The sequence below is a fragment of the Oncorhynchus kisutch genome, linkage group LG23 (genome assembly GCF_002021735.2).
Source record: "Oncorhynchus kisutch isolate 150728-3 linkage group LG23, Okis_V2, whole genome shotgun sequence".
NCBI classification, from domain to species: domain Eukaryota; kingdom Metazoa; phylum Chordata; class Actinopteri; order Salmoniformes; family Salmonidae; genus Oncorhynchus; species Oncorhynchus kisutch.
Genome location: NC_034196.2, coordinates 37,033,218 through 37,054,935, shown reverse-complemented (window position 1 = coordinate 37,054,935; position 21,718 = coordinate 37,033,218). Strand labels below are relative to the sequence as shown.

The 21,718-nt window shown below is 48.5% G+C and overlaps 2 protein-coding genes across 8 annotated transcripts in view; one reads left to right on the top strand and one right to left on the bottom strand.

The window, feature by feature from the left end:
- Positions 1-14,408, top strand: part of dennd1a (DENN/MADD domain containing 1A) — a 158,167-nt gene extending 143,759 nt beyond the window's left edge. For 4 of the 7 annotated variants that reach the window (XM_031802207.1, XM_031802205.1, XM_031802212.1 and 1 more), the window contains 7 exons: positions 21-77; positions 762-926; positions 4,325-4,387; positions 7,173-7,243; positions 8,788-8,925; positions 9,828-10,062; positions 10,272-14,408. In XM_031802207.1, the coding sequence (XP_031658067.1) occupies positions 21-77; positions 762-926; positions 4,325-4,387; positions 7,173-7,243; positions 8,788-8,925; positions 9,828-10,062; positions 10,272-11,381 (1,839 nt within the window). In that variant the 3' untranslated portion in view covers positions 11,382-14,408. The remainder of the gene's footprint in view (positions 1-20; positions 78-761; positions 927-4,324; positions 4,388-7,172; positions 7,244-8,787; positions 8,926-9,827; positions 10,063-10,271) is intronic. The other 3 variants (XM_031802206.1, XM_031802208.1, XM_031802210.1) reach the window with 3 other exon arrangements.
- A 6,688-nt stretch (positions 14,409-21,096) lies between these two features.
- The window catches only part of crb2a (crumbs cell polarity complex component 2a), a 35,319-nt gene continuing 34,697 nt past the window's right edge, over positions 21,097-21,718 (bottom strand). The window contains exon 13 of the mRNA XM_020458260.2: positions 21,097-21,539. Coding sequence (XP_020313849.2) covers positions 21,318-21,539 — 222 coding nt within the window. The 3' untranslated portion in view covers positions 21,097-21,317. The remainder of the gene's footprint in view (positions 21,540-21,718) is intronic.

Below are 21,718 nucleotides of genomic sequence, written 5' to 3'. Positions count from 1 at the left end.
TGTGTGTTTTCCCTCCAAAGGCTAAAGATCATGCCAGGATGGGGATAAAGGAAGTCAAGAGCCGACTAAAGCAAAAGGTGCCTAGTTCTCTGTGTTCAGCGTTTGGGTTTTGTTCATCTTTATCAATGTCTGTCTTTGGTCCAAATCACCGCCTGAAGAACAACTTCACAGAACACAACTGACACACACACAGACACACACAAATGCGCTGCCACTCAATGGACGACAGAATTCACTCACTGATGTTTTTTCCTCTCCCACACCTGGCTGTCACTCTTCTTTCCGCTGTGTGTTTATCTCTCCAACCTGACTCTCTGTTGACCTCTCACCTCTCCAACCTGATCCCCTTAACTTGACCCTCTCAACTTGACCTTCTGTTGACCTCTCAACTTGACACTCTCAATTTTATCCTATGTTGACCTCTCACCTCTCAACTTGACCCTCCAACTTTACATCTTTACAATTCTGCTCCTTGATCTTGGTCCTCTCCCTCCCTCTCTCACACCCTTTCTCCAAATATGGCCCTATTCTGTTCCTTAAATCCTCTATCTGCCCCTCTAACCCCTATTTGGCCCTCCTTTTATCCTGCTTTGGCCGTCCCCTACCCTCGTACCCCTCACCTATGCCCCCCCCCTCCACTATAGCCCTGTAGGGCCTCTTCCCTCGACCTTCCACTCCCCCTCTCCCTGCATGGGGACCATCACCACCACTACCCCCTCCAGCCACGCCAACCTCCTCCGTATTCTTGTGCCCCTCTCCAGGAGCTGGCAGAGAATGGCTACTCCTCGACAGTGGGCACTGGTGGCACAGGAACGGGCACCGGGGAGGAGGGCACCACTGCCGGGTCGCCCACCTCCACAGACGGAAAGGACGGCAGCGCCCGCACCTGGGACGAACGGCGTCCTATCACTGTGCACTTTGGACAGGTGGGTGAGAGGAACAGGAGGGATAGAAAGGGGGGTGAGTTTGAGAGGTCAATGAAGGTGTGTGTGTGTGTGTGTGTGTGTGTGTGTGTGTGTGTGTGTGTGTGTGTGTGTGTGTGTGTGTGTGAGAGAAGGCCTCCTATACTGTAAGTCTGCTAAACCATAAGCAGTGTATAAAACCTCATCTTCAACTGTCTGATCTCTCCTCACTGCCTGTCAATCTGTTGGACTGACTGTTTATAGCTGCTATATTTAGGAATGACACATATGCTCCTAAAAAACACTACTGTCTTATAGTCACAGTTGTTTAAAGAACAGTCTCCCCCAGTCTTTCCTATTTACAGTCATCGTTATAACTATATAAATATCTATCTGATTTACACAGTGTGACTGTCCTCCTTTTGCTACTGTGCTGTCAGTTCTATAATTTTATCACAATCGTTGTTATTGGTTCTCTATCGTTCCATCTCTTTTGTTGCACTCATTCCTTGTTGTTTCTCATGTTTCACACGCTCTATCATGCATGTCTCCACTCACTCTGATCCATCCTGCCATCCATGTCTCTGAGTCTCCACTCACTCTGATCCATCCTGCCATCCATGTCACTGTGACTTGCTCTGATCCATCCTGCCATCCATGTCACTGTGACTTGCTCTGATCCATCCTGTCATCCATGTCTCTGAGTCTCCACTCGCTCTGATCCATCCTGTCATCCATGTCACTGAGTCTCCACTCGCTCTGATCCATCCTGTCATCCATGTCTCTGAGTCTCCACTCGCTAAACGTAATAATACTATTGGATCTAATTTCTAAATAATACTATTGGATCTCATTTCTAAATAATACTATTGGATCTAATTTCTAAATAATACTATTGGATCTCATTTCTAAATAATACTATTGGATCTCATTTCTAAATAATACTATTGGATCTCATTTCTAAATAATACTATTGGATCTCATTTCTAAATAATACTATTGGATCTCATTTCTAAATAATACTATTGGATCTCATTTCTAAATAATACCAACGGATCTCATTTTTAAACAATAATAGCATTGGATCTCAGTTAAACCATTCCACTAGTTAGTGTCTAGCAACCCTAACTAAGCTGGAGTGAAATCAAGCGTAATACTTTACAGTCAACATAAAATAAATAAAAAATCAAATCAATACTTAGTCGACGTACTCCAAGACATAAAGTGGCGTTAAAGCTTTAAACAAGGAGAAGGTTAAGAGGTACTCTGGTCTGAAAAGCATCTCAACCCACGTTGTGTCACCCACGTTGTGTCACCATGACCACAGGGGACTCCAAGACACATCACCGTGACAATGGTGACACCACGCTGACAGAGGACCCCGTTCATTATGTCGCTATGGTAATCCCCCAGTAGCCCTCATGCCTCTGCTTCCTCCGCTGCTATGAAGAGAGAAAAGAGGGGGTGGCGGGGGGGGGGGGGAGAGATGGGAGGGAGATACCGAGAGAGAGAGAGAGAGAGAGAGAGAGAACATCGTTGAGGTTTTGCTCCCAGCACCCTCCATCCATCTCTTCCTCTCATTATAGCGCTGAATAATTAGGACACACACGTCCTCTCTCTTTCTAATATACACACACACCTGTCAGGACAACGTTCGTTAAAAGCATTGTCATCCGCAACGAGGATACAGTGTCAGTTAGCTGAGACTTTGTTCAAGGAGGGCCTAGCAACATCTGTTTGTGTGGGTACGTGGTATTGAGTGGAGGGGATGTTGTAGTGGTTGTCTAATGTGGTTGTGTGGTGGGTTGTTGTCTGGTGTGGTTGTCTGGTGGGGGTTGTCTGGTGGGGGTTGTCTGGTTTGGTTGTGTTGTGGGGGTTGTCTGATGTGGTTGTGTGGTGGGGATTGTCTGGTGTGGTTGTGTGGTGGGGGGTTGTCTAATGTGGTTGTGTGGTAGGGGTTGTCTGGTGTGGTTGTGTGGTGGGGGTTGTCTAATGTGGTTGTGTGGTGGGTTGTTGTCTGGTGTGGTTGTGTGGTGGGGGTTGTCTGGTGTGGTTGTGTGGTGGGGGTTGTCTGGTGTGGTTGTGTGGTGGGGGTTGTCTGGTTTGGTTGTGTGGTAGGGTTTGTGTGGTGTGGTTGTGTGGTGGGGGTTGTCTAATGTGGTTGTGTGGTGGGGGTTGTCTGGTTTGGTTGTGTGGTGGGGGTTGTCTAATGTGGTTGTTTGGTGGGGGTTGTCTAGTGTGGTTGTCTGGTTTGGTTGTGTGGTGGGGGTTGTCTAGTGTGGTTGTCTGGTTTGGTTGTGTGGTGGGGGTTGTCTAATGTGGTTGTCTGGTGGGGGTTGTCTGATGTGGTGGGGGTTGTCTGGTTTGGTTGTGTGGTGGGGGTTGTGTGGTGTGGTTGTGTGGTGGGGGTTTTCTGGTTTGGTTGTGTGGTGGGGGTTGTCTAATGCGGTTGTGTGGTGGGGGTTGTCTGGTTTGGTTGTGTGGTGGGGGTTGTCTAATGTGGTTGTCTGGTGGGGGTTGTCTGATGTGGTGGGGGTTGTCTGGTTTGGTTGTGTGGTGGGGGTTGTGTGGTGTGGTTGTGTGGTGGGGGTTTTCTGGTTTGGTTGTGTGGTGGGGGTTGTCTAATGTGGTTGTTTGGTGGGGGTTGTCTAGTGTGGTTGTCTGGTTTGGTTGTGTGGTGGGGGTTGTCTAATGTGGTTGTCTGGTGGGGGTTGTCTGATGTGGTGGGGGTTGTCTGAAATGGTTGTGTGGTGAGGGTTGTGTGGTGGTGGTTGTGTGGTGGGGGTTGTCTTATGGGGTTGTCTGGTGGGGGTATTGTGGTGGGGTTGTATGGTGGGGGTTGTCTGGTGTGGTTGTGTGGTGGGGGTTGTCTGGTTTGGTTGTGTGGTGGGGGTTGTCTAATGTGGTTGTGTTGTGGGGGTTGTCTGGTGGGGGTTGTCTGTGGTTGTGTGGTGGGGGTTTTGTGGTGGGGTTGTGTGGTGGGGGTTGTCTGATGTGGTTGTGTGGTGGGGATTGTCTGATGTGGTTGTTTGGTGGGGGTTGTGTTGTGGGGCTTGTGTGATGGGGTTCTGTGGTGGGGGTTGTGGGTTGTGTGGTGGGGGTTATGTGGTGGTGGTTGTGTGATGGGGTTGTCTGATGTGGTGGTTGTGTGATGGGGTTGTCTGATGTGGGGGTTGTGTGATGGGGGTTGTGTGGTGGGGGTTGTGTGGTGGGTTTGTGTGGTGGGGGTTGTGTATTGTCAGGCAGGGATGCAGACTAAATAAGGAATATGTGAGATTGGGTCACTCCATCTGAAGATGAAACAAATATGTACATGTAATGTGGTGTGTGTGTGCATCCATATACAGAATGTTTGTGTGTGTACATTATCATGTCCCTCCATTGCTATTTATGTGTGTGACCCCTGGGTGTCTCTGGTGCAGCCCCTCCGAGAGCCTCCCCCTCGGCCCCCTCCTCCCAGGCTCCAATGCGGCAACGCGCGGCCCGTGAGTACCTGCCCACTCTACCCCTCTACCTCTAGTCTCTGGCCTTGGCACCTGAGTTTGTGATTTGGAGTTTGTGCGTGTGTGCGTGCGTGCTTATCGACTGGTATACTGTCAGAGTATGCGTCACAGGTATGTTCCATCTATCATGCTGTGCTCTCAGAGGTACAGGGTGACCTTTGAATGACAGGTAGCCTAGCGGTTAGAGCGTTGGGCCATTAACCAAAAGGTTGCTGGTTCAAATCCCCGAGCCGGCAAGGTGGAAAAATCCCTTCTGCCCTTGAGCAAGGCAGTTAACCCACAACAATAACTGCTAACCCAGGTGCCAATGACATGGATGTCGATTAAGAGGGGTTGGGTTAAATGTGGAAGGCCCATTTCAGTTGAAGGCTGGAAAACTGACTAGGTATCCACCTTTCCTTTCCTTAACCTACCGTTGACTGGAGGGACTAATCCACTCCCATTCATTCACCTGATCTTTCTGCTCTGTTTCAGTGTGTATACCTGAGTTTCCTCCTGTGTGTGTGTGTGTGTGTGTGTGTGTGTGTGTGTGTGTGTGTGTGTGTGTGTGTGTGTGTGTGTGTGTGTGTGTGTGTGTGTGTGTGTGTGTGTGTGTGACATCTAGTGCACAGCTCTTTAACAGTTACTTAAACTCATGGCTGCTAAGCCACTGTCGTATGTTACACTGGCCTGAGCTATTTCTCTGGAGCTTGTGTAATGCTTCTCTTCACATTTCCCTTCAATCCTATGCCTGGTCCCGAGGACCCACAGGCTTTGGTTCTATCCCAGCGATAACAACCCCCACCACACAACCACATCGTTCTAAAGATCCTAAAGAAAAGGTGTCATCATTCGTGGTGCAATAATGAAGAAGCTCCCCCTATCGCGCGCACACGCCCTCACGCCCACACACACCACACACATAACCCCCCCCCCCCATGACCTCCCTCCCTGCTCAGGATTAATTAAGCCTTTCACTTTTTACACCCATCCCTCCCTTTCCTCTCTTCTTCCTCCTCTCACTCCCTACCTCGCTATTGTTTCCCCAGTCCCTATTGTTTCCCAGACTCTGTTTCCCAGCCTATATTGTTTCCCAGCCTCTATTGTTTCCCAGCCTATATTGTTTCCCAGTCTATATTGTTTCCCAGACTCTATTGTTTCCCAGACTCTATTGTTTCTCAGACTCTATTGTTTCCCAGACTCTATTGTTTCCCGGACTCTATTGTTTCCCACACTCAATCTATTGTTTCCCAGACTCTATTGTTTCCCAGTCTATATTGTTTCCCGGACTCTATTGTTTCCCACACTCAATCTATTGTTTCCCAGACTCTATTGTTTCCCACACTCAATCAATTGTTTCCCAGTCTCTATAGTTTCCCAGACTCTATTGTTTCCCAGTCTCTATAGTTTCCCAGACTCTGTTTCCCAGTCTTTATAGTTTCCCAGACTCTATTGTTTCCCAGTCTATATTGTTTCCCAGTCTATATTGTTTCCCAGACTCTATTGTTTCCCAGACTCTATTGGTTCCCAGACTCTATTGTTTCCCAGTCTATATTGTTTCCCGGACTCTATTGTTTCCCGGACTCAATCTATTGTTTCCCAGACTCTATTGTTTCCCACACTCAATCAATTGTTTCCCAGACTCTGTTTCCCAGTCTTTATAGTTTCCCAGACTCTGTTTCCCAGTCTTTATAGTTTCCCAGAATCTATTGTTTCCCAGACTCTATTGTTTCCCAGTCTATATTGTAATGATCCCAGTTTCCCCAGTCTCTATTGTTTTCCTCAGTCTCTATTGTTTCCCAGTCTCTATAGTTTCCCAGTCTCTATTATTTCCCAGTCTCTATTGTTTTCCTCAGTCTCTATTGTTTCCCAGTCTCTATTGTTTCCCAGACTCTATAGTTTCCCAGTCTCCATTGTTTCCCCAGTCTCCATTGTTTCCTTCAGTCTCTATAGTTTCCCAGTCTCTATTGTTTCCCCAGTCTCTATTGTTTCCCCGGTCTCTATTGTTTCCCCAGTCTCTATTGTTTCCCAGTCTCTATTGTTTCCCAGCCTCTATTGTTTCCCACATTCAATCTATTGTTTCCCGGGCTCTGTAGTTTCCCCAGACTCTATTTTTTCCCAGACTCTATTGTTTCCCAGTCTCTATTGTTTCCCACACTCAATCTATTGTTTTCCAGCCTCTATTGTTTCCCACACTCAATCTATTGTTTCCCAGACTATATTGTTTCCCCGGCTCTAGTGTTTCCCAGTCTCTATAGTTTCCCAGTCTCTATAGTTTCCCAGACTTTGTTTCCCAGTCTCTATAGTTTCCTAGTCTCTATAGTTTCCCAGTCTCTATAGTTTCCCAGACTCTATTGTTTCCCAGACTCTGTTTCCCAGTCTCTATAGTTTCCCAGACTCTATTGTTTCCCAGTCTCTATTGTTTTCCAGTCTCTATAGTTTCCCAGACTCTGTTTCCCAGTCCTTATAGTTTCCCAGACTATAGGGTTGACTATAGGGTTGAGACTATAGGGTTGCTCTGTTATGACACATCCTACCCCATCCAAGGTTTAGGGTTCACCACATTTTTTTGTCAGACAGGAGAAGATCACTATATTCTGTGTGGATATGACATTTTACCTATCAACTGATATTCACATACGGGCTAATGTCTAAGCATGTGTATTGACATATTAACATGCATATGGGCTAACATATGTGCACAATATTTTCTGTGTCTGTGTCCGTTAGTGTAACTCGATTGGAATAGTTTGTTTGTGAGTTTGTTTTATTTTTTATATTTCCACAGGCCCGTCCACCTAGGCCTCAGGTGGCCAAGAGACCTCGCAGCAACGTGGGCCTGGAGAGTAGCCCTGAACAGTAAGACCACCAAGCTACACTATACACATCCCCATCATCACCATCATCGTCATCACCTAGTTTCTCATAAGCTACACTTTACATATCCTCAAATCACCCATCATCTTCATCATCTAGTCCCTCATAATCTACACTATACACATCCTCATCACCCATCTTCATCATCATCGTCATCACCTAGTTCCTCATAATCTACACTATATACATCCTCATCACCCATCTTCATCATCATCGTCATCACCTAGTTCCTCATAATCTACACTATATACATCCTCAAATCACCCATCTTCATCATCACCATCTTCATCACCTAGTTCCTAATAAGCTACACACTTACTGAGGTCTGCAACTACAACAAATTGTTTTAGTTTTCATTTGGACAGGGTTCTCCAGCTCCAGTGCTGGATAGATACTGGATGTGCAGGCTTTTGCTCAAGCCCTGCAGAAATCCAAAAAGGAAGAACACAATTAGTTGATTATTTTGGACTGAAGTTGGAGAACCCTGTCCTATACTAATAATGAGGAACTTGAAACTATACCCACTACCATGTTATTGACACATACACAAACACTTCATCTGCATACTCACTACCAGAAACGCACATATTAGCCGCAGTATAATGTATGCAGATACATACCATGATATCCCTGGAAACCCTCTATTTATGTTGGTACTCAGCCCCACAGTCCCAGAAGCTTGTATGAGAGCTTCTGAGGGCTAGTGTGGCATGAAGCTAACCATTGGGAGTTAGCCAATTTCACAGTCTCCTGAGGTGTAGAGTAGCATGAACTGCCCATTGGGAGTTAGCCAACTATTCTCAATACATTACACCTCGGGGTTTCCAGTGTTTTCAGTTCATAGTGTGTTTGTGATTTAACTGTGAGAAAGGTTCAATCAAATATTCATGGAGTTTTTAGACTGGACTTGGCCACTAGATTAACAAAGCTGTAACAATCTAAGTGTGTTATTCAAAGGTTGTGGGAATTCTTATTTGTTTTTTTTTTATACAATGCGTGGGTCTAATCCTGAATGCTGATTGGTTAAAAGTTAAAACCACTTGATTGAAGACCCACAGACGACACTCAGACTCGTGTTTGGTGAAGTCTACATATGTTTGCTGCCCTCTTGTGGCCTATGAAAATAAGTTGTTGGATTGGTCTGTTACCAATGAAGAAAAATATGTCACAGGCCAAGACTTCTCTCTTTCAGTCTTTTTCAATCATCTCTCCATTTCTCACACCTTATTGAAAAACAAATCAATCAATCAATCAAATTAAAGTGTTCTGTTCTATATCTTTCAGTCATACATAAATTATTTTTTAAAGATAACCTTTCACACAAAATCATCTGATATACAAAAAATGATTAAATTTTCTTTGTCTGTCTGTCTGTCTGTCTCTCTCTCTCTCTCTCCATCCTCTCTCTCTCTCTCTCGCTGCTCTGTGTGGGATATGGGATATCTCTTTATCTCTCCTTCCTTTTCTATCACTGTCATTCCCTTTCTTTCTTTCTCTCTCTGCCTATGCTTATCTACCTCCCCCAGTGGTGGCCGTCCCACACGTCACTACACAGTCTTTCTGTCCGAGGACTCATCAGGCGACGAGCTGCAGCACGAAGACCACTCCATTGCCAGCTTCCCCGAGAACTTTCTCTTCTCTGCCCCCTTCGAATGGTCACCCCTGTACGCTGCACTCCTACCTATGATAATGCACTCACTTCATTGTGTAGTGCTTCTTTGATTGGCTTATCTCTGTCTGGCTCGATGCATGATTGGGCAGCTGATCCGCAACTCTTCCAATGTTTTTTCTTTGATTGTTTTCTGATTGGCTGAACACAATCTCTTTCTGTTGTCTGCATTATGTTTTGTGGTCCATCTCTCAAATGATTTTTGGCTCCATTGCCAGCAAACATTCAAATCTGCTGCAATAATAGCTTATCCTGTAGCAAAACAAAACAGGCCTCAGTCAGGCAAGTGTAGAGACAGCAAGTGTAGCGACAGCAAGTGTAGCGACAGCAAGTGTAGAGACAGCAAGTGTAGCGACAGCAAGTGTAGCGACAGCAAGTGTAGCGACAGCAAGTGTAGCGACAGCGTGTGTAGAGACAGATTGCTGTTCAAGCAGGCAGGAATACAGCGTAATCCGTTTGCATCATATGATGTAGGATGTATTTCTGCCTGCTTGAACGGCAATAACCTCAGGTACACATGAAAACATGACCCTGAGAATCGATAGAACATCGCTCCGATATGCACAGAAATGATATAACATTCAAAATGGTTGAATCTTTCCTTTAATAATCGTATCTATGTGCTGGGACTGTAACAGTGTAACTGCTCACAGGGGTGGGTAACTCCAGTCCTCGGGGGTCTGATTGGTGTCACACATTTTCTCCATCCCTAAACTGAAGATCATGATTGGTGTCACAGTTTTGCCTCCATTAATCAATGAATCAGGCCCCCGAGGACTGGAATTGCCCACCCCTGTCAACAGTTTACTGTACTGAATGTGACAATATTAATTATATGCAACTGTGCATGCAGCCTTGCACACATGCATGTAACTAATTAAATAATTTGTCCGACAGGCCGCCTCCTTACCGCTCCCTGAAAGAGGCGGAGGAGGGGGAGGAGCCCATCAGCGGCCCCTCCTACACAGCCCCGCCCAGCCCAGTGATGGAGAAGTTTGCTGATATCAACCTGCTGGGGAACATGTTCAGCTGCTTGGACGAGCCTGAGGGACAGCAACTCAGCCTGGCCAAGAGCCTGGAGGACCTCCGCACACCCAAAGACCCCCAGGAGCAGCAGAAATTAATCTACCAGGTACCAGAGGACATGGTGGCTACAGACCTGGATCAAAAATGGATTTCAGGGGTCTGAAACTCCCGGTTTGCGTGCCAAAAATTGCCCACGAGCCGGTTAAAAAAATTGTTAGACTTCTGTGGTCCATTATCTATACTCATGTTACATTATATAGCATTTGATAGTACAGGTTATCAGCTGTTTTATTCTCTTGTGTCTTTCCTCTGTAGCGGATGGACCTGAGTGGCACCCTTCCAGGCCTCAAGCACTCCAACCCCTACAACAAGATGTGGAGCATGCATGGGCAGGATGATATGGCCATGTCTGGCCGGGTGTCTCCGAATTGGGACCGACCTCTGTCCGTGCCCCCCCCTGACCTGGAAGAGCTGCGGCCCCCTAGCCGAGAGAGCTTCGGTCCCGGGGTCCTCGAGCGGCCGGATCTCTTCACCACCCCCAGCCAAGGGGAGTGCATCACCATCCCCCGCCCCCAGGGGAGGAAAACCCCAGAGCCAGGTAAGGTCTTGGGTCCGCCACCAGTGCCCCAGCCCCGGATCAAGCCGGGGGTAGTGGTGGATGGTGGGACCACTACAGCAGGGGGGCAGGAGTTCCGGCAGGCCCTTGGGATGGGGGGTGACCTGATGCTGCAGCCCACCAAGATGGACTTCAATGACGCGGAGGATGTGGACCTGCTCAGCCTCCTGGACCCCCTGAACAACCCGGCCCAGACCACCACCACCCCAGCCTTGGCAGGGGAAGGAGCAGACTCACGGTCCTGTGCCGAACCTCCAACCTCCAGGCCTGTTCTCCCGCCACGTCCCTACCCTCAGAGCCTGCCCCCCTTCCACCAACACATGCCCCTGAACCCCTTCACCCCGCCCCTCGGCTACTCCACCCACAGACACTACTCACCCACCGTAGCGGGGAATCCCTTTGGCGGCCGTGCCTACGGGCCTCCCGCCTCCACCTATTTCCACGCCTCCCCCCATGGTCACCCTCCTCACCCTCTTTCTACAATGCTGGGGCTCTACAGACTGTCCTCCCCCGTGGGGTCTACCCTCCCTCCTGGTATGGGATCCATGCGGTCTGCCTTCCCCAATCATGGCGGTCCTCCCCCCACCTCCTCAGGCAGCCACCATGCTCTCTCTAACCTGTTGGACTCCCCCTCGGTCCCCACCCCTAGCCTCGCCACTAGGGTACTGCCAAAGCCTCCCAACACTGCAGAGGACTCCAACGAGACTCAGGATCCCTTTGGGGACCTACTGGCAATGGCTAAGCCGGCCGCTGCACCACCTAAAAAGAAGGTGGAGGGCCTTCGGGGGAAGTGGGAGACTTTTGACTAACCCCCCTTTCCTTACTTTCCACGTGTGGGCGTTGTCTTATTCACCTCTTCCCTGCACCAGCTTATGCTGCTGACCAATGAGTAACAGAGTCTGTGTGTCAGGTGACCAATCAAGAGGCTGGGTTCCAAGCTGTCCCCTCTCCCCCGTCTCCCCCTCTGCTAAATGTCGGGGTTCACATCTCACTCTTTCTCTCTCTCCCTCTCTCTCCCCCTCCTCTCTCCGTCTCTCTCTATGTCTCTATGTTTCTCTCTCTCTCCGTCTCTCTCTGTCTCTGTTTCTCTCTCTCCTCTCTCTCTCCCTCTCTCTCGGTCGGTCTCTCTCCCTCTCCTCTCTCCCTCTCTATGTTTCTCTCTCTATCCGTCTCTCTCTGTCTCTCTCTCTCTCTCTCTCCCCCTCCTCTCTCCCTCTCTCTCTGTCTCCGTTTCTCTTTCTCTCTCTCCCTCTCTCTCTGTCTCCCTCTCTTTCTCTGTCTCTCTCTCTCCCTCCTCTTTCTCTGTCTCTCTCTCTCCCTCCTCTCTCCCTCTCTCTCTGTCTCTGTTTCTCTCTCCCTCTCCGTCTCTCTCTCTCCCTCTCTCTCTGTCTCCCTCTCTCTCTGTCTCCCTCTCTCTCTGTCTCCCTCTCTCTCTGTCTCCCTCTCTCTCTGTCTCCCTCTCTCTCTGTCTCCCTCTGTCTCCCTCTCTCCCCCTCCTCTCTCCCTCTCTCTCCCCCTCCTCTCTCCCTCTCTCTCTATGTTTCTCTCTCTCTCCTCTCTCTATGTCTCTCTCTATGTCTCTCTCTCCTCTCTCCTCTCTCTCGTCCTTCAGTCTGGAATGGGACTCTCAACCCGGCCTTGCTTCTTTCAGTACGCTGTATATGCCAACCATGCACAGCCCATGCTAGCACGCTCTTGCACAGTATCCCTTGGTGTTAGCTGTGTGTGTTCAATGCCTTCACTTAGACATTAGCTTAGCTCAAACTGGAAGGCGTGTGGCCTCTAAAACACATCTTGACTCTATCCTGGGACCCGGCACCAAAAGGCCATCATGTCTCAGAAACTGTCAGAGCCGTGTCTGTTGCTACGATGGTAATGCTAATCATTAGAGTAGCTAGTAGTTTGTGGATTTCCCAGCTTAGCGGTGTTCTAGTCCGATCTGTGGCACATCACTAACATGCAGTCCGTCCACCCTCAATGTGTTCAGCGGCGTCATGTTTGTAGAGGAAACTCTCGAATGATACATGATTTTGTTTGCCTGGACTAATGGACCGTTGTCATTGACTGAATCAAATCCACCAGAACATTTTGACTGAACGGGGTTGTTTGTGGACCTTGGTTTACGTTATGCCGGTTACAGCAATCTTTCAGGTGAAACTTTTGCTAATTCATTTGTCAAACTTTAAGATGCCATGATTGTAAATTCCTATGTAGTAGGAGAGGACTATAGAACAACCATGTTGCACCAATCATGTTTGCTATTTAAACTCATCCCATGTATTCCCTAACCCTTTGTTGATTTTGGCCTTATTCTAAGTGTTATCATGTTTTCTGTGTCTGAGGACAGTGATCATCTACTACTGAGTCACTGGCTGCTTGCTCAGTGTGCTGCTACTATGAGTGTAAAGTATGTACTGACAAAATGGCTACCATTGTCAGTTGTGATTGCAACAGATTGCCAGTGCGCTTCCTTTTGGATCCGAAATGACTCAAATCAGGACCTAGACCAAGAACTAAGACGACACTAGTCTGTGACACTATAGGACGTTTGTCCCGACAACTGCTACAAATAAACCCCCACCGCCTTGTGGGTAATCACATTCATGGAGTCATTGGGGCTAACATTTGGGAGAACTCCTACATGCTAATGCTAAAGGCTAACAGTGTGGTGGAAGATACAGTAAGGCTGTGGAGCAAAATCATGTCAAATGATGTCTGTGGAAATTTAATTGGAACACATCTTGGTCCTTGCTTTGTATGTAGAGGGAACAAAATAGAATGTACAGTGTATGATTGATTAAAGAGATATCAAGTACTGTGTCGGCTAATACTAGAAACATTAAGTCAAGTTTCATATTTTGGAACTCCTCCTCAGAGGTAGCGCTTTTCTCCTCTCTGGTCACAACAGCTTATGGAGAACGGGACTAATGAGTTCGCAAGAACTTCAGTGACATTTAAGTCTTCCTTAGTCCATCCTGAAATGGTTTGCAAAATATTTCCCCCACTTTTAGACGATGATTCACAAATACTACAATATGCATTTATAATATGGACCTTTTTAATTGATTTTGTCAAAAAGGTTTGCAAAATAAAGCCAAAATACAGACTTTTCTCTGAAGCACGGTGTTAGTGACGTTGACTAGCTAGTCATACATTACTCAAGTTAGCGATAATTAATTCACAAGTGATTAGTGATTAGCTGTCAATATTTAACTGGCTATATCTAGACATCCCTAAGTATTCATTGTGTTTATAAGAAACCTTGATTTTACCAGAGCCTACAATCATTAGTACTGCACTCACCCCTAGTATTCATTGTGTTTATAAGAAACCTTGATTTTACCAGAGCCTACAATCATTAGTACTGCACTCACCCCTAGTATTCATTGTGTTTATAAGAAACCTTGATTTTACCAGAGCCTACAATCATTAGTACTGCACTCACCCCTAGTATTCATTGTGTTTATAAGAAACCTTGATTTTACCAGAGCCTACAATCATTAGTACTGCACTCACCCCTAGTATTCATTGTGTTTATAAGAAACCTTGATTTTACCAGAGCCTACAATCATTAGTACTGCACTCACCCCTAGTATTCATTGTGTTTATAAGAAACCTTGATTTTACCAGAGCCTACAATCATTAGTACTGCACTCACCCCTAGTATTCATTGAATAATAATAATACATGGGATTTATATATCGCTTTTCAAGGAACCCTATGGTTTGTATGCACCTTTCTTAGGGGCTGTGGTAACTTTTGATCGACTATACATTTGAAGTGTGGTTTAAGAAACCGAGCAATGCTAATTAAATCTCACTCTAACACTTGGTCAAGACAGCAGCACAGTATTTATTGAATGAGTGAACATTCAGTGACAACAGTCTTTGCCTTACCGTCAAGGATACTCCATTATGTTTTAATCCATATCTACGTTGGGCAAAAGTCCTTGGTGTGTCTATTTATTGCTGATGTAGATGGTGTCCATACCTCCACATCACCTCCCCCTCCATATCCCCTCCATATCCCCTCCACATCACCTCCCCCTCCACATCCCCTGTCCACATCCCCTTCCACATCCCCTGTATCTTCCCTCCACATCCCCTGTCCACATCCCCTGTCCACATCCCCCGCATCTTCCCTCCACATCCCCTGTCCACATCCCCTGTCCACATCCCCTGTATCTCCCCTCCACATCCCCTGTATCTCCCTTCCACATCCCCTCCATATCCCCTCCCCTCCATATCCCCTTCCACATCCCCTGTATCTCCCCTCTATATCCCCTCCCCTCCATATCCCCTCCACATCCCCTCCATATCCCCTCCACTTTCCCTTCCCTCCACATCCCCTCCACATCCCCTCCATATCCCCTCCATATCCCCTCCATATCCCCTCCACATCCCCTCCACATCCCCTCCATATCCCCTCCATATCCCCTCCACATCCCCTCCACATCCCCTCCATATCCCCTCCACATCCCCTCCACATCCCCTCCATATCCCCTCCATATCCCCTCCACATCCCCTCCACATCCCCTCCACATCCCCTCCATATCCCCTCCACATCCCCTCCATATCCCCTCCACATCCCCTCCACATCCCCTCCACTTTCCCTTCCCTCCACATCCCCTCCACATCCCCTCCATATCCCCTCCACCTCCCCTCCACATCCCCTCCACCTTCCCTCCATATCCCCTCCATATCCCCTCCACATCCCCTCCACATCCTCTCCATATCCCCTCCACCTTCCCTCCACATCCCCTCCATATCCCCTCCATATCCCCTCCACATCCCCTCCACATCCCCTCCATATCCCCCTCCACATCCCCTCCACCTTCCCCTCCATACCCCCTCCACATCCCTCCACATCCCTCCATATCCCCTCCACATCCCCTCCATATCCCCTCCACATCCCCTCCATATCCCCTCCACCATCCCCTCCACATCCCCTCCACATCCCCTCCATATCCCCTCCATATCCCCTCCACATCCCCTCCATATCCCCTCCACATCCCCTCCATATCCCCTCCACATCCCCTCCACATCCCCTCCACATCCCCTCCATATCCCCTCCACATCCCCTCTACATCCCCTCCATATCCCCTCCACATCCCCTCCACATCCCCTCCATATCCCCTCCACATCCCCTCCATATCCCCTCCACATCCCCTCCACATCCCCTCCACATCCCCCTCCATATCCCCTCCACATCCCCTCCATATCCCCTCCACATCCCCTCCATATCCCCTCCACATCCCCTCCATATCCCCTCCACATCCCCCTCCACATCCCCTCCATATCCCCTCCACATCCCCTCCATATCCCCTCCACATCCCCCTCCATATCCCCTCCACATCCCCTCCATATCCCCTCCACATCCCCTCCATATCCCCTCCACATCCCTCCATATCCCCTCCACATCCCCTCAATCCCCTCCACATCCCCTCCATATCCCCTCCACATCCCCTCCATATCCCCTCCACATCCCCTCCATATCCCTCCACATCCCCTCCATATCCCCTCCACATCCCCTCCATATCCCCTCCACATCCCCTCCATATCCCCTCCACATCCCCTCCATATCCCCTCCACATCCCCTCCATATCCCCTCCACATCCCCTCCATATCCCCTCCACATCCCTCCATATCCCCTCCACATCCCCTCCATATCCCCTCCACATCCCCTCCATATCCCCTCCACATCCCCTCCATATCCCCTCCACATCCCCTCCATATCCCTCCACATCCCCTCCATATCCCCTCCACATCCCCTCCATATCCCCTCCACATCCCCTCCATATCCCCTCCACATCCCCTCCATATCCCCCTCCACAATCCCCTCCATATCCCCTCCACATCCCCTCCATATCCCTCCACATCCCCTCCATATCCCTCCACATCCCCTCCATATCCCCTCCACATCCCCTCCATATCCCCTCCACATCCCCTCCATATCCCCTCCAATCCCCTCCATATCCCCTCCACATCCCCTCCATATCCCTCCACATCCCCTCCATATCCCCTCCACATCCCCTCCATATCCCTCCAATCCCTCCATAATCCCCTTCCATATCCCCTCCATATCCCCTCCATATCCCCTCCATATCCCCTCCACATCCCCTCCATATCCCCTCCACATCCCCTCCATATCCCCTCCACATCCCCTCCATATCCCCTCCACATCCCCTCCATATCCCCTCCACATCCCCTCCATATCCCCTCCACATCCCCTCCACATCCCCTCCATATCCCCTCCACATCCCCTCCATATCCCTCCACATCCCCTCCATATCCCCTCCACATCCCCTCCATATCCCCTCCACATCCCCTCCACATCCCCTCCACATCCCCTCCATATCCCCTCCACATCCCCTCCATATCCCCTCCACATCCCCTCCACCTCCTTTTTAGTTTTTTTCTGTTTGTTTTTCTCGTTTGTATATCTCTCACCATTATAAAGAACACAGTCACACAATCACTGCCTGGCTTCTTTTTATTCGCTTCTTTAGCTGGTAGTTGTACTGATTCTCTTATTTTCTAGCCATGTTTCTGTCTGTCACTCTCATTGGATCTGCAGTGTGATCTGCTTATTGACCACCCTATTTCCTGAAGTCAAAGACTGGAACTATTGTGTCTTCTGAAGACCCTTAGTAGTGTTTTTTTGGACCTTGTGTGTTAATAAATTGGGTTCTAAGAAGGATCAATTACTTTCTCAGGATGTTTGTTTACAGTGTTTTTTGGGGGGCAGATTCTTTTAGCATGTTGACCATTTATATTCAGATCTTATGAGCTGCAACACACAGATATAAAGGTAAGGTATTTCCCTCACAAATCAGAACCAGCCATTGTTCCTCAAAGCTGGGCTCAGCTGCACTAGGCTAATGCTAACTAACTCCAAAAGCTCCTATAAATTGAAGGGACACTCGAGCAACTAGAGGTACAGTATCCATCGCCTTATAATTGAAAGGTGCTGACTCAGTTTTCTCAGTGTTTTTATTATAAGAATCTCCCGACATTTATTTTTTTGAACACATATTTACAGTTCAATAACAACAAGGTTGTGTTTGTGTAGAATCCTCTATACAGTGCGGTCTTTATTGCATATGTTTGAACTCTTGCTTTCTATGCAAAACCTTGTATGAACAGTATCAACATAAGAAATGTCCAGCGTCACTGAAAGTAGAATGTGAAAACAGTGCAGACTAATACAGGTATCGAACAACCCAGCAAAGAACTACTGTCAAATTATTTCTGACATAATTTACAACAATAAGAGACAAAAGTTTAGATTTTCCTCAGTATATAAAAGAACTAGGATAAAAGTACAGCAGTGTTTTCTCAGTATATAGTTCATATTTGTATCACATTACTTTTTGCTAAAGATTTGATGGAACCCATTCCTCTTATTCTTCAGTTGGGTCTTGCTGTGACTTGATGTTTGCATTAAGAAACAGTGAAGCGCTTCACTTTTAAGGAAACATTTTTTTGTACAATAAAGTCAAAGTCCAAGTATAACAAGATGTTTGAGAATGTGACAAGAAGATAAAGGCATAGTGACACTTTGCCTTACTTTTGTTGTTTCCAGTCACATACTTACAGTACCCCAGCTTTTGGTGAGAGTGACATCTTCAAATAAGGACAGGTGAATATACTCAGGCTTTAACACAGATATCTGCATCGTCAGTTTGTTTAAACGTCAGCAAAAAATATTCTAAATCAGAAACGTCTATCCTGTTGTTTCATCACTAATCTAGCTGCTCGGAAACCCAATTGTGTTATCCTCCATTTGTAAACGGAAGTGAGCATGCCGCGTTAAATCTACCACAAAATGAGTGGAACAACATCCTTTGTGAACGTGCTTAATGTCAACTTAAAATCAAACACAAAATCTAACACGTTTGAACGACCAAAAATATACAAACTATAGCCTCTTCACACAAAAAGAAAATCAGTCATTCAAATTTCGGAAGGGGTAGGGATTGTGGAGTCCGACAGAGAGCGAGGTCTCACAAGGATTAATTCATTCTCCAAAATGCCAGTTCTAGAACTGTGTAACCTTGAGTGTGTAGTGGTGCCACAATTCCACATATTGTGACCATGGAGGATAAATTAGAGCAGAGTTCCTGGGGTGGAAGAGACAGACATGACTTCAACAGGCAGTACATTGTCTGTCGGGTAGATTTTTTTTGTAGTGGTGACTAAAGTGGCTTTGTAAAGAAAACCAACCCGTTGATTACAATTGCTTTTGGCCCATAGGCTGCTTAACGGTGTAGAACCATTGAACTTTTAGTTGTAAAAGTTGTAAAATACTGAACCCCCCCTTTAAGATTGTTGCCCTACCTTTCACCAAGAATTGCAAGACTCTAGTAAGGGTGTGGGTAGGTGGTGCCCCCTGTTTATGTATTTCTTAAAAAAGAAAAGTCCATCCATCTTCCCAATGCTCACTCCTCGAGCATATGCCTCCTCTCTGTCTGTGGGAGACGAGCGGTTGTCCTTTGGTCCTTGGGCTCCCCCAACCAGGATGCTCCAACTGTCAGTTCTCTACCAACCAACCCCACTGCCCACCTCCACTCCTCCAACTGTCAGTTCTCTACCAACCAACCCCCACTGCCTTCCCCCACTCCTCCAACTGTCAGTTCTCTACCAACCAACCCCTACTGCCCACCTCCACTCCTCCAACTGTCAGTTCTCTACCAACCAACCCCACTGCCCACCTCCACTCCTCCAACTGTCAGTTCTCTACCAACCAACCCCCACTGCCCACCTCCACTCCTCCAACTGTCAGTTCTCTACCAACCAACCCCACTGCCCACCTCCACTCCTCCAACTGTCAGTTCTCTACCAACCAACCCCCACTGCCCACCTCCACACCTCCAACTGTCAGTTCTCTACCAACCAACCCCCACTGCCCACCCCCACTCCTCCAACTGTCAGTTCTCTACCAACCAACCCCACTGCCCACCTCCACTCCTCCAACTGTCAGTTCTCTACCAACCAACCCCCACTGCCCACCTCCACTCCTCCAACTGTCAGTTCTCTACCAACCAACCCCCACTGCCCACCTCCACTCCTCCAACTGTCAGTTCTCTACCAACCAACCCCACTGCCCACCCCCACTCCTCCAACTGTCAGTTCTCTACCAACCAACCCCCACTGCCCACCTCCACTCCTCCAACTGTCAGTTCTCTACCAACCAACCCCACTGCCCACCCCCACTCCTCCAACTGTCAGTTCTCTACCAACCAACCCCCACTGCCCAGCTCCACTCCTCCAACTGTCAGTTCTCTACCAACCAACCCCACTGCCCACCCCCACTCCTCCAACTGTCAGTTCTCTACCAACCAACCCCCACTGCCCATCTCCACTCCTCCAACTGTCAGTTCTCTACCAACCAACCCCCACTGCCCAGCTCCACTCCTCCAACTGTCAGTTCTCTACCAACCAACCCCCACTGCCCACCTCCACTCCTCCAACTGTCAGTTCTCTACCAATCAACCCCACTGCCCACCTCCACTCCTCCAACTCTCAGTTCTCTACCAACCAACCCCACTGCCCACCTCCACTCCTCCAACTGTCAGTTCTCTACCAACCAACACCCACTGCCCACCTCCACTCCTCCAACTGTCAGTTCTCTACCAACCAACCCCACTGCCCACCTCCACTCCTCCAACTGTCAGTTCTCTACCAACCAACCCCCACTGCCCACCTCCACTCCTCCAACTGTCAGTTCTCTACCAACCAACCCCTACTGCCCACCCCCACTCGTCCAACTGTCAGTTCTCTACCAATCAACCCCACTGCCCACCTCCACTCCTCCAACTCTCAGTTCTCTACCAACCAACCCCCACTGCCCACCTCCACTCCTCCAACTGTCAGTTCTCTACCAACCAACCCCCACTGCCCACCTCCACTCCTCCAACTGTCAGTTCTCTACCAATCAACCCCACTGCCCACCTCCACTCCTCCAACTCTCAGTTCTCTACCAACCAACCCCACTGCCCACCTCCACTCCTCCAACTGTCAGTTCTCTACCAACCAACCCCCACTGCCCACCTCCACTCCTCCAACTGTCAGTTCTCTACCAACCAACCCCACTGCCCACCTCCACTCCTCCAACTGTCAGTTCTCTACCAACCAACCCCCACTGCCCACCTCCACTCCTCCAACTGTCAGTTCTCTACCAACCAACCCCTACTGCCCACCCCCACTCGTCCAACTGTCAGTTCTCTACCAACCAACCCCACTGCCCACCTCCACTCCTCCAACTGTCAGTTCTCTACCAACCAACCCCCACTGCCCACCTCCACTCCTCCAACTGTCAGTTCTCTACCAACCAACCCCCACTGCTCACCCCCACTGTCAGTTCTCTACCAACCAGCCCCCACTGCCCACCCCCACTCCTCCAACTGTCAGTTATCTGCCAACCCTCACTCCTTTAACCTCCATTCCCTCCCCAAGATCCTCAAAACCACTCACACATTAGATCAGTCCATCAAAACACAATTACACGGCACCACTGGGTCAGTAACATGTCCATCCGTCCAGCAGGGGGCAGCAGATCTTCTCTTCTCCCCCTGTATCTCCTTCCAGCCAGCTAGACTGACTATACAGAGTCTATTGTCTCAAGTGAGTCTCACGCACCTGCCAGCAGTGCGGTGCTCTCAGATCTGCTTTTGCAGCTTTTTGTGTTACGCTGCATAGCAACATGTTCCGAGCACAGTTCTCGGATCAGCTTTTATGACTCGATCAGATGAGCCGCTCCTCTGGGGGAACCTTGAGCATGCTGTCCATCTCCAGACGCGCCCCGGCCACCTCCTGAGTGCTGGGGCTGTAGGCGCCCTCTGACTGGCGTTTCTTGCGGGCGGTGAGCACCATGAAGGTGATGCCAATGACAGCCAGCAGGACACAGAGGCACACCAGGGGGATGGCTATCACCAGCCACGGCACCCTCTCTTTCTGGGGCTGTTTCTGCAAGGCGGGAAAACAATCAAGGAACCAAGGGAGAAACGTCAGTGATGAGTAAATGACTGTGCCTAATTCTAAAATGACTTCATGCAAAACATTTTTATTACACGTCATAATAATTTTAAAGAATAAACCATTATAAATACCAAAAACATTTATAAATGTTATTAAGGCTCATGCAT